Source organism: Sinocyclocheilus rhinocerous, unplaced genomic scaffold, assembly GCF_001515625.1.
Source record: "Sinocyclocheilus rhinocerous isolate Xijiao unplaced genomic scaffold, SAMN03320098_v1.1 scaffold287, whole genome shotgun sequence".
NCBI classification, from domain to species: domain Eukaryota; kingdom Metazoa; phylum Chordata; class Actinopteri; order Cypriniformes; family Cyprinidae; genus Sinocyclocheilus; species Sinocyclocheilus rhinocerous.
In genome coordinates, this window is record NW_015633524.1 from 123,534 (window position 1) to 136,289 (window position 12,756).

Consider the following 12,756-nt stretch of genomic DNA (forward strand, 5'->3'; position numbering starts at 1 on the left):
GTTAAGTTGTATTTACAACACTGTTCCAGAACAGTTCAACCCAAATATTCAGATGTGTGTAGCACATTTTATGGAGGACGAGGACTGTTTCCTAAAACTGGGAGAGTAGCCTACAATGCTGGTGTTCTGACAAATAATGCTGTGCGATATGCAACGCAACGCGTAAAAAGAAAGTATAAGTCATTATAATCCGTAATTATGTCCCCACTGGATGCAACAAATGCCTCGTTTGTTATGGGTTTTATTGGTGTTGTCTCGTCACGCCGGGACACGGCATCACAGTATGGTAAGGGACGTAACATTTCTGTCACACGCTTGAGGTATTCAGCCAATCACAATGCACTGGATAGCTGGCCAATCACAGCACACCTCGCTTTTCAGACCGATGAGCTTTGTAAAAATCGACGCGTTTCAGAAAGGCGGGGCATAGAGGAGAAACAATAATGTACAGTATGTGGAAAATAATGTGTTTTTTGAACCTTAAACCACATTAAACACATTTCATTACACCAAATACACAAAATAATGTTCTTTTTTAGCAACGTCATATGACCCCTTTAAATTAATACATGCTCAGGCTCACTGTAGTTTTAAAACCACAACAATTGATTGCTTTTTGCATTTGCAATTGATTGCATTTGTTGCATGTGTGTTTGTGCTGTTTAGGTTTTTAGAATAGTATGTTTTTTGGCAGAGTGTGTGTGTATGGGGATTTGAACATGTGTGTGTTTTCTTGAAGTCCTCAGGTGACCTCAAAGAGGGAATCAGTTTGATGCATCTCATTTAATAAAGCCAGGCCATTTTGCCATTCCTCGTTGGAAAATGTCCTATCAAGACAAACGAGTCAGCCAATACTGTAGATCAGGTTTATGCCCACACTAATGTCTAAACTTTTAACCCAAGCCAATGTGTGAAGTGAAGCTTTTATTAAGAAGTTGAATTGTTTCATTTGAACGGAATATCGATTGTTTTGTTGTTAAAGATTAAGTGTGTAATTTCTCTGCCATTAGCCACATCAAAATGAATGACAAACATGTTAGATGGAACTATTGAAAAATGACACAAAGCAGCTTAATCCTGTCAGTATAATATTGAGTTTTGTTTGGGAAGCGTTTGCTCTGATGGATCGTTGCGTCTGCTGTGCATCTGTTAGTCAGCGTCACATTAGGCTGTCAGAAGTTGATTGAGGAAGTGGCAATACTGTAGAAGTGAGACAAATGAGAGTAATGTGAGGGAAAAGTAAGTCGAAGTAAGAGATTGTGGATGACAACAGGATGTTACACGCCAGTTGCTGGACTCTAAGTTATACTTGGTAATCTCTCTATCCTTGTTATCCTCCTCTCCCTCATTTCTGTCCCTACAGGGTCGACCTAAAGTCAGCAGGAAGCACCTCTCCATCTTAAATATTGACAATGTAGTTACTCGTTTATTGATGGCTGTAGCATGTTCAGTGTTTTTCTTCACTGGCAGAACAACAAATGCGTGACGCTGCACTTTCTCTAGCATTGCCACTCTTCAACATAAGCCAAGATGATGATGTTAGTAAATGGACATCATTTTTGGAAGATGATGCGAGTTTGTTTGCATTGTGTTTATCGTAAACAGTTAGCGTTATACTGGCACCTTTAGTGTTTTTCCGCTTGCTTTGAATGGAGCAGGTTGTTGATTACTTTTTTTTTTAGTTGGCTAAATTGTAGGAGTGTTTTGAAGCATTTTCTAATTGATTTTAAGTGCTCAAACCCTGAGAAGAACAGGTGAAAGGTTAAAAAAGATGTGCTGTAGTTTTTTATACTATTTATTTTAAGAGTCCTGTTGCCTCGTTGTATTTAGAAGAGTTGGAAGGAAAGTATTTCTTCACTTCGGGGGGCTGTATTTCTGAGATGTGCCTCAATTTTCAGGGTGTCTTTGTTCTGTTTTACAGATTTATCATCAAAAAAGACTTTAGTGCACATACACATAAATTGTTTTAAAATGTGATTGTTTTTCTCTTTAGTTCTGGATTGAAAAGTTTCCTCTTTTGGCGTTTTTTTATTTTATTTAACAAATCCTTATGAGGTAATACTCTTATTTCTTATAAAGCTAAATAAATAAATAATTTGTGAAATTTAGTAATTTTATGAAATATTATTGCAATTTAAAATAACAGTTTACTATTTTAATATGCTTTAAAATAGAATTTATTCCTGTTATGTAAAGTTGAATTTTCAGCATCATTATTCCAGTCTTCAGTGTAACATGATCCTTCAGAAATCATTCTAATATGCTGATTTATAATCAGTGTTGAAAACAGTTGCGCTGCTAAATATTTTTGGGACCTGTGATACTTTTTTCAGGATTCTTAGTACAGTGTTTATTCAAAATAGAAATTTTGTTTTGCAATACTATTCAAAAGTTTGGATCAGTAAATTTTTTCTTTCTTTTTTTTTTTTAAAGAAATTAATACTTTTATTCAGCAAGGATGTGTTAAATGGATAAAAAGTGATAGTAAAGACATATTGTTAGTAACGATTTTTTAACTATTTTGAATAAATGCTGTTCTTTTTAACTTTTTATTCATCAAAGAATCAAAGACAAAAGTATCACAGGTTCCAAAAAAATATTAATCAGCACAACAGTTTCAACACTGATAATAAATCAGCATATTAGAATGACTTCTGAAGGATCATATGACACTATACTTAAAACTGGAGTAATGGCTGATAAAAAAAATTTGTGCTGCATCACAGAAATAAAATATATTTTAAAGTATATTAAAATAGGAAACCAATATTAGAAATTGCAATAATATTTCACAATATTACAGTTTTTTTTTTTAAATCAAATTAATACAGCCTTAATGAGCATAAGAGACTCCATTAAAAACATTACAAATCTTACTAATAATTCATGACATTGTGAAAAAAGTGTTAAATATTATATAATTGTAACTATTCTAAATAAATATTCTAAACCGTTTACTTGGTTATATGACATTAAAAGCCATAACATGAAAACAAAGATTCGATTTCTATATAAGAACTGAAAGGCATGTGCATTTTTAATAAAATTTCTTTTCTTTTCTTTATCCTAGACTCTCGTTTTTTCCCTTCATGTCACTCTGAATTATTCCTTGACGGCTCTTTTGAATGAATGTTTACTACAGGTTAAAATGGGTAAAAACAAAAGACTTTTCTCTTTCATCTGTCTGTTTTTTTTCCCTTTCAGAGCGTCTTATTGTTGAGCATAAGAATAGGAAACGGTGATGGCTGTTTCATTCAGCTCAACGTGTCGGATGATTTGTTTACATGTATTTGAGCTGGAACCTTGACTTCACTACTGCAGAAATATAAATTAAACACCTCACAGTTATGAATTATGCAGCCACGTCTAGAAACCTCCGATTTTGGATCGAGTTCAGCAAGCTTCATGAGAAGAGCTTCCTTGGCTTTCCGTGCATATGCATTCATGTGTGCCTCTGTCTGGGTGTAAAACAGCACTCAACCAGCATGTCAGTCTGCAGATGGTTTATTCCGTAATTCAGTATTTCCTTCTGTAAACACACACTCTCAATATAGAGGTACGTTGGGGTCACTATTAATAGACTTAGTAATAGAGGTTAAAATGGCTCTGGAGTAAACATTTGCATGTGCAATGGCGTTTAAACTCATAGAAGCGTCAATACACAACTTCATATATAGCTGTAAGAATAACCCACCGCTAACCTAAACATAACAATTTCTAGAGTTGCCATTCCCAGACTGAGGGTTTGTAAACATCTGTTTATTGCACACACCCTAACCAACGGCCGAGTCTTTTCCATGGGAGCAGGTGCGGTTTGCCATGTGTAAGATTCATTAAGTGGCCGTCCAATAATCAGTGTGCAGAGAAGTGTGGCGCTGATCTGGCAACCTCGTACTACTGAGACTCTATCCGCCAAGCCAGTGCCTTTTGCCTGCAGGCCAGAATGGTTTTCCTTAGAGGGATCTGATGGGGTGTTTGTAATGAGGAAGCAAAAATGCAAACACAAGCTCATTTTGAGATTTTGGGAGTCTCTAGATGGTAAATAAATGGCAAACTTGTAGAAAACATCAGCTAGGCTCTGATTGAAAGATGTTTCCGTTTAATACCAGCTTTTGTCTGCTGACCCTAGAGAAGAAATTAACCGCTTTCCTTAAAACACAGAGAAGAATGAAAGACAAAGAAAACGAATGCGTGTAATTAGTAGCACTGGGGCAAAGATATGATCGTAACCTACTCCCCTCTTGAAATCTCTTTCTATCTTCTGTTTGCTAGATGAAAACAATGTTTTTCTTTACTAGCTCCCTGTTGTCTCAAGTCTCAGGTGGATTGATGTGTTTTAATGAGTTTTGCCACTACTTCATTTAAATAGATAGAAGAACTGCTGGTTTTTAATTAATTGTGATAAGAAGTTCTATTTTAAGGATCATATTTTTGATATCTGATTAACATCTCAAAAGGACAATTTATAGCAAAATTAATATTATTTGGTTATTCTTCGACTATGAGCACTTTTGGCCATTTCAAAAATTCCTTTTTAGACATTTTCTGAAAGTAAAAAAAGTGTCTTTTCCCATATCTCAGCATCTCAATTTGTTTAAAGGGGTCCTTTTATGCTCTTTTACAAAGTCTTGATTTTGTTTTGGAGGTGTACTAGAACAGGCTCTCATACTAGGTTGTTTGAAAAACACATTATTTTTCACATATTTTACATTATTACAACACCTCTCTCCCCAGTCTGGCATGAACGGTGGTAATTACCTAAAATTAAAACCACGAAAATTTTTTTTACTTCAGCTATTAACACGGCAATATTTATTTCTTAACAACAAAAACTAATAAAAACATCATAATATGAAAAGTAACATGAAAGCAGCAAATAAAAATGCAATCTGATTCAAAATATTAATAAAAACTATAATAGGTCGGTACCAATAGCCTCGTGGGTAACGCACCGTCATATAGCGCCGTTGCGCTTCAGGTGTCCCGAGTTCGAATCCTGGCTTGTGGATCTCAATATTAAAACAACACTGACTGTTGGAACAATGCACTTCAAATAAGCAAACAAATGAGTGTTATCTTTAAGATTAATACCCACTCACTGAATTTAAGACTCATTAGTGTTACAAGGTCTCAGGTGTGAATGGGGAGCAGGTGTGTTAAATTTGGTGTTATCGCTCTCACTATACACCTCATGGCAAAGAACTCTCTGAGGATCTGAAAAAAAAGAATTGTTCCTTCCCATAAAGATGGCGTAGGCTATAAGAAGACTGCCAAGACCCTGAAACTGAGCTGCAGCACAGTGGCCAAGACCATACAGCGGTTTAACAGGACAGGTTCCACTCAGAACAGGCCTCGCCATGGTCGACCAAAGAAGTTGAGTGCACGTGCTCAGCGTCATATCCAGAGGTTCTGTTTGGGAAATAGACGTATGAGTGCTGCCAGCATTGCTGCAGAGGTTGAAGCGGCGGGGGGTCAGCCTGTCAGCGCTCAGACCATACGCCGCACACTGCATCAAATTGATCTGCATGGCTGTCGTCCCAGAAGGAAGCCTCTTAAAGAATATCTCTTTGGATTTGAGACTTTAGTCTTTGCAACTTTACAGATCTTCTTTATGCACCAAGAGCTTGTAACACTCCAAAGAGAAAGGAAAACTTGAAATCATATCATATAACGCATCATATGACCCCTTTAAAGCCTGGCAGTGATTTGGAGGGAGGAAATTAATTTTTATTTTCCCTATTATTCTGCAGCAAAGTGGGACTGTAATTGTTTGCGGGGCAGCGATGTCGCCGTGGGCTGTCTACAGGAAGGCCAGACTGTCCTGATGACAGAATCCAGTTAAAGCCACCTCTCGCTCATGCTCTTCTAATACCTCTATTATCTAAACTAGAGGGAACCAAAAAATGATTAAAGGATTGACATCAGGCAGAAGGAAGGTGAAAGTGAAGGTCAGTGAAGGGGGCAGTGTTGAGAAATGCTTATCTCGTTCTTTTCGCTTGTTTCCCACAAGCTGGAGGATGTCTACTTATTCATGCTGAAATACTGAGGTTAAATGTCTTTTTCACAATCTGACCACTGCATGCTAATCAGTGATCTCCTGCTGTCTTCAATCATGAGCCCCAATTGAACCTCAGCTTGATGTATACAGTTTTTCTGGATGCATTTATACTTAAGAATCACTTCATGATATTTGGGGGAAAAAATTACTTTATACAGTGCGTTTCAAAAAAAATTCTAAAATAATTAATATGTGTTTACATTTACTCAATGCGTAAGGGGAGGTTTGGGACCAATTCTTACTGTTAACTAACTATTAACAATAGCTTTTTTCTCAAACTCTTAATTGCTTCTTATTAATAGTTAGTAAGGTTGTTAAGTTTACTGTAGGTATAGTGTAGGATTAAGGGATCTAAAAGCCATTAATATGCAATTAGGTAAGTTAGTTATAGTGAGACTGTAAAATGTTACCGCCATTGCTTTTAAACTGATATCTTAAAGACTTTGTGACTTTTTATCTAAAGGCCTAATGTTTGTTTAAAATAGTGTAAAACATTTCTAAGCCCTTGAAAGCAATATGAACATTTTCTTATTTGTCATTGAATGCACTGTCCGTTTCCATTTTTTTTGGGGGGGGGGTTGTGTGTGTGAAAATTGTGAGAATTGTTACTAATTGATGAAAACATTTAACTGAATTACATAATATGGTGATTCATTAATCACATTATCAGTATTTACTAAGAAAACCCCCCAAATGACGATGTTTCAAAAACATGATATTATTGTGCCAGAGTGAGGTAGTGATTAATCAGTAATTGGAAGTGGAAAGTCAATATAATATTTATTTCCATGTCACTGAACATTATGGCTTTTGTTTGTCTGTGAGGTAAACCTCATGCAAAAATCTACTTTTGTATTGTAATTATTGATGTACAGTTGTAAACTAGACAGTGCTGAAGTTTGTATATGTGTGTCATTTAATGATCAGTCATTTACGTGTTTAAATGTTCGTCAGTTCGGGGCTAATGATCTCTCTGAAAGGTCTGGTTTGGTATGCGGTGTTTTTTCAGCAGATTGTGACGCTGATAACGAGGCAGTGACAGCAGGGCCGTCAGCGAGCAGACTGTGAATGTCTCTGTGTGGACACACTCCACAGAACATTATTACAGAAGATCTGCAGGGCTGCGTTTGAGCGTAATTGCGCTGTTGGCAGCGGTGTGGGGTCCCTCACCAGATACACTTGTTCATCTCTTAAAAGGATGTCAAAGTAGAGGTTTGGTGCATAAAGGGAGTCGGGAGATAAGCTATGGCCCATTGAACGACACTATTTCTTCCTATTCATCGTTGTCTTGGTTATGGATTGTTTGGTAATATGTACATTAGGTGAGAAGGTTTTATATGATATGCTATAAGCAGAGCATGCAAATTATCTTGATTTGTGAAACCCTGTCCCAAACGACACACTAGATATAGGTTTGTGGTCTTGTGCTTTTTGCTCCCATGTGTCCCATTTGTCATTTCAAGCATTCAGGAGGAATGCACACTTTTTGTGCAGACGTCTTTTGATGAACTTTTACTGGTACAAAATTCCCAACAGCCCATGTGCAAAGTATATAATCTGACTAACCAGAACAAGTTAGCAATCACACCCTAACAAAATAAAATCAATCAGTACACCTTAGCAACCAAAGCATGGAATCTGAAAGATGTGTTTTAAAGAAGTCTCTTATGCTTACCAAAGCTGAATTTATTTGATCAAAAATACAGTAAACGCAGTAATATTGCGAAATATTATTACAATTTAAAATAACTGTTTTGTATGTAAATATGTTTTAAAATGTAATTTATTCCTGTGATGTAAAGCTGAGTTTTCAGCATCATTACTCCAGTCTTCAGTGTCACATGATCTTTCAGAAATCATTCTAATATGCTGATTTGCTGCTCAAGAAACATTTCTTATTATTATCAATGTTGAAGTTGTGCTGCTTAATATTTTAAGTATTTTCTGAAGAATCGAAAGTTCAAAAGAACAGCATTTAATTGCAATAGATTTTTTTTTCTTTACTGTCACTTTTGATCAGTTCAATTTCTGATGAATATAGTATTGTTTAAAACAAAATAAAAAATCTTACTGACATGCCTTTTACACCATTTAGAACACCTTAGCAATGGAAAAAACCATGGTGCTTATCATAAAATTTATCAAAACTTGTTACACCTTAGCAAGCACCTCCTAACAGCAACATAGCATCTACCCAAAACACTACAGCACTTTACCATTGAAATACGACTGAGATCAGCTCTCTCCCCTCACAGTTTTTGGATATTCTTTAAAAAAAAAAATAAAAAAAAAATTTTTTGGCCTGAACTCTTTTTTTTTTTTAGAGTACATCTGTTCAGCTCTGAAAGCCATAATCCAGAGAATGTAATTATATTCCAGGGAAATTGCATTAATACAGGGAAGACATTTGGCCAGCCAAGAAGGGATTAAGTGGAGTAAAAATTTACAGTTCAATGTTTGATCCACAAATTATGGTTATTGCCGCCACTCAAACAGCTCTCTCCCCTCACAGTTTTTGGATATTCTTTAAAAAATAAAAAATAAATAAATTTTTTTGGCCTGAACTCTTTTTTTTTTTAGAGTACATCTGTTCAGCTCTGAAAGCCATAATCCAGAGAATGAAATTATATTCCAGGGAAATTGCATTAATACAGGGAAGACATTTGGCCAGATAAGAAGGGATTAAGTGGAGTAAAAATTTACAGTTCAATGTTTGATCCACAAATTATGGTTATTGCCGCCACTCAAAACGATTCCGGCGTGTGTGTTCAGATGACTTTCACATATAGCCATATTTGTCTTAAGCAGTGGAAGCACTTTGCAAGATAAGCCTGATAAACAGGCTCAGATAAGTGCTCTGTAAAACTAGTATACATGCAAACACTTCGCTGTGTCTGGAAATAAACCGACAGAACAACAGGCCGCATCTCAGTTGTGCGGCAGCACCCAGATCATGAAATATGTATAACATCCATATCCTGCATTGCTCATTTTCATACAAAGAGTCACTGATACCTCCTGAGGGAAGCGTGTGTGAGGGTTTGTGATGCTACACGTTTAGTCCCCTAGATTTCAGTGCTGTTTATCCATCTTGTGCACTAACCCTGTGTAATGCTAATAATAAAAATGCACAGGATACATATAATTAATGTTGTCTGTCTCGCAGGTTTGGTGCAGTCGGGTGCAGCGGGGGGGCAGAGAGGCGAGCGCATGAGGAGAGGGCGTCCCGAGACCCCCGTCTCCACACTCCGCGCTCGCACACACACGTTCACGGACACACCGCGCCTTGCAACCCTCCAGCCGCCATGGTAAAAACCCCTCATCTTCTGTTTGTGTGGCTGGTTAAGTATCGCACAAGGTTGATGTCTAAATTGCAAAATCTCCCTTACATGTGTTTCTGTCCAAACCGCTCTAATCTAAAACCAGCCGAGATGTGAACGAAAAAATGTGATGGGGGGGCTTGCGAGAAAGAGAGAGAAGGGGGGGGAGGAGATCAGCGTTTGATTAATGGCCCTCACCTCCGGCTTGTGGGAGCAGGGTCTCATGGGACTGTAGGGCTGTGCTGTTTGAATTATTAAAGTCTGAGAGTTGGGGGGAGGTTCATAAATAACCCAGCATAATGAGCGCCCTGCTAGCGTGAGCTCTAATGCTAACCCAGCCTTGCTGCCGCAGTCGGGGTGACCTTGGATATGCACACGCAACCGCGTACACGCATAAATACACAAGCGCTTTACACTTCTCTCACTCTAGTGGCTTTCTGTGTCTTCTGTGTCTATATCTCTATTGATTTATTTTGCACATAACGAGGTGACCTTCCTGGTTTCACTCGACTTCCTGTCAAACTGTGGCCAAAGTGGCAGAGCCCACAGACACACACACACACACACACACACACACACATGAAAAATTGCACTAACACACACTCTGGCTGTGTGTCAGCTTGACCTTGCGCTATGCCAAAGAAATGGACTTTCAGGAAAAATGCACATAGTGTTCAATGAATGGCAGACTGAAAATTAATGCATAATTCTGAGTATTGTGTTTTTGGCTTATAGAAGGGTTCTGTGTTTTGTAGTTGAGTTCTGTCGAGAGCATTTCTTGTGTAATTTTGAAAGTGATTTTGACTCATCATCCCTCATTTTAAAAAAATGAGCAAACATTCTGGACGTACAATGGAAGTAAAGAAGGTAACACAATACATGCTCAAATGCATAATTTTTCATATATAGTCACAAAAGTTAAATCTTACGTTAACATGATGCAATTTTACCAGGTGACTTTCTGTGCAAAATTTAATTTATGAGGTCAATAGACAACCTTCTAAATAAATAAATAAATGTAAAAAAAAAAATACAAATAAAATAAAATAAATAGCCTTTATCTTATAAGCTCTGAAAGTACATAACCACTGCAAAAATTACAATTTAGACCATTTTAAAGGCTAAATAATACTAATTTTAGGGAAAAAATAAATGCTTTAACAAAAATACAAGGTTCATGTTTTAGCTTTTTAAGCACTTTCATTGTAAGTGGCTTTATGTAACCATGTTTTTACTTTAAAAATTAGGAACGAATAAAAATTATTTTTGCAAAGCATACACTGATTGCTTGCATTTCTGTAAACAATGTGTGTACTGTATATACATTTTTAAGTTGGTGTTCCCCAGGTCTATGTTCTGGGGCCGCTTGAGATTTACACACTTTGGGCATCAGAGAGCTGCTCACACACACTGTCACAGTCTGTTTGTGTCAATCTCATCACACATTCACATGCACACACTCATCAAGAAGACCTGCATCAGTCAACAGCTGTTTGTGGTCAGCTCATGTCTATGCCTATGAGTCTATAATAAGTAGCCGCAGAGCTTTGCAGATCATTGCCTGACTAGCAGACATTTTAATTAGGGGCGTGTAATTAATTTAATACTGAACACTGACCTCAAATATACACATAGAGACAACACAACATGCCAGGACCCCTCTTGTGGTTATTTAATGCATCTGATAATCAGAGCAGGAGCCATAAATACACATTACTAAATGAAAACTGTGCTACAACACTATTATTTTTTTAAATAAGCAATTTCAAATCCACATGCCCCCTCGATCTTGATCCTTCTGTGTGTGTGTGTGTGTGTGTGTGTGTGTGTGTGCCCATCGTACTCCATTCGATTGAGATCTGTTTGTCTGAATGTGTCCCCAGTGTGCCATTCATTAAATTAGTGGTTTGATGAAACCCTCCATTGCTTGATTGTACTTGATCTCTCTCTCACACACACACACACACATGCATGCTTGCTTTTTCTTTTTCTCATTCTGCCCCCAAGTGCCACAAAACCATCCTAAATTAATGTATTCAGGATTCCTTTTGTGATTTTTGTCATAATTTGGAATGCCTCCTAAAGGATCCTATTAGAATCTGCTAAGAATCAAATAATATCCTACTCAGTGAGAATCCAATTTTTCTGTTAACCTCTGATTAGTTCTTATTAAGATCCTTTGGGACTGGTTCCAAATTACAATAGAAATTCCACTAACAAGTCTTTGCTTTCCTGTAGGATTTTCTGAGAAGGGAATGCACAATTCCATTCCGAATTTCTACAGCCTTAATGTGTAGATCTTTAGCAATATTGTATCAGTTTTTCACAACAAACCTACATTGAGCTCCAGTGTTGATGATGGTATTTTCTATCTGCAGTGTGTGTGTGTTAACATTTAAACAAAAAATACTATGCCAATTAACCACAATCCTGAAGTGATATTGACCAATCAGAGAAGTTAGTATTACCTTTTGAAAGCTTTAACAGGATAGCTAGCATACATATACTGTAGATGACACATATTTCATGCATAAACATAAATGAACTTTAGCTACATTACTAGCTGACCTCCTAACATTAGTTTATGTGGGATTTTGTAGCATTAGCGCATTAGATAATATTGGTTTCTTGTGTACATTATGTGTACATTATGTCCAAAAATGCATACTATATAAGTACATTTTATAAAGAACTGGTAAATAAGTACATTCACAGTAAAGTGTCCATCACATGTGAACTCCAGAATCTCAAATACACGGCAAAAGATTTGGTATAGAAACAATTTATAGAAATTGCTCGAAAATTTTGCAAACAATTACAAAGAAAGGGCAAGTAAAGAATTGAATTAAATGTGGAAAATATATAAACTGAAATTGTGTTTTCTTGTAAAACATCCGTTTTATTTACAACTTTGAAAAAAAAAAAATAAGTTTTTTTTTTTTTTTTTTTTTTTTTTACGGTGTAGGCATGTTTGGACACAGTTTTATTTTATTTTTTATTCTTTCAAATTCAATTTCACTTTTTCATGCAGATGTGCTTCCTCTAGGCTGCCATTGCATTGTCCTTTTATTCAAAGTTAAAGGGATAGTTCACCCAAAAATGAAAATTCTGTCATCATTTACTCACCCTCAAGTTGCTGGTAGCCATGGACTTCAATAGTATTTTGTTCCCTACTAAGGAAGTCAATGGCTATCGCCAACTGTTTGGTTACCCTTACTCTTCAAAATATCTTCTTTTGTGTCCAACAGAAGAAAGAAACTCATACAGGTTTGGAACAACTTGAGGGTGAGTAAATGATGACAGAATTTGTTTCGTTCATCAAAAATAACGATTCAATTATGGTATTGCGATTTGTTTTTCGTAGCAGCGCCATGTGTT

General features: G+C 36.6%; 1 protein-coding gene across 3 annotated transcripts in view; it reads left to right on the forward strand.

Annotated features, from left to right (window-relative positions):
* LOC107744073 (spermatid perinuclear RNA-binding protein-like) overlaps nucleotides 1–12,756 on the forward strand; it is a 105,988-nt gene that overhangs the window by 55,168 nt on the left and 38,064 nt on the right. For all 3 annotated transcript variants that reach the window (XM_016557546.1, XM_016557544.1, XM_016557545.1), the window contains exon 3: nucleotides 9,225–9,366. In XM_016557546.1, coding sequence (XP_016413032.1) covers nucleotides 9,364–9,366 — 3 coding nt within the window. In that variant the 5' untranslated portion in view covers nucleotides 9,225–9,363. The remainder of the gene's footprint in view (nucleotides 1–9,224; nucleotides 9,367–12,756) is intronic.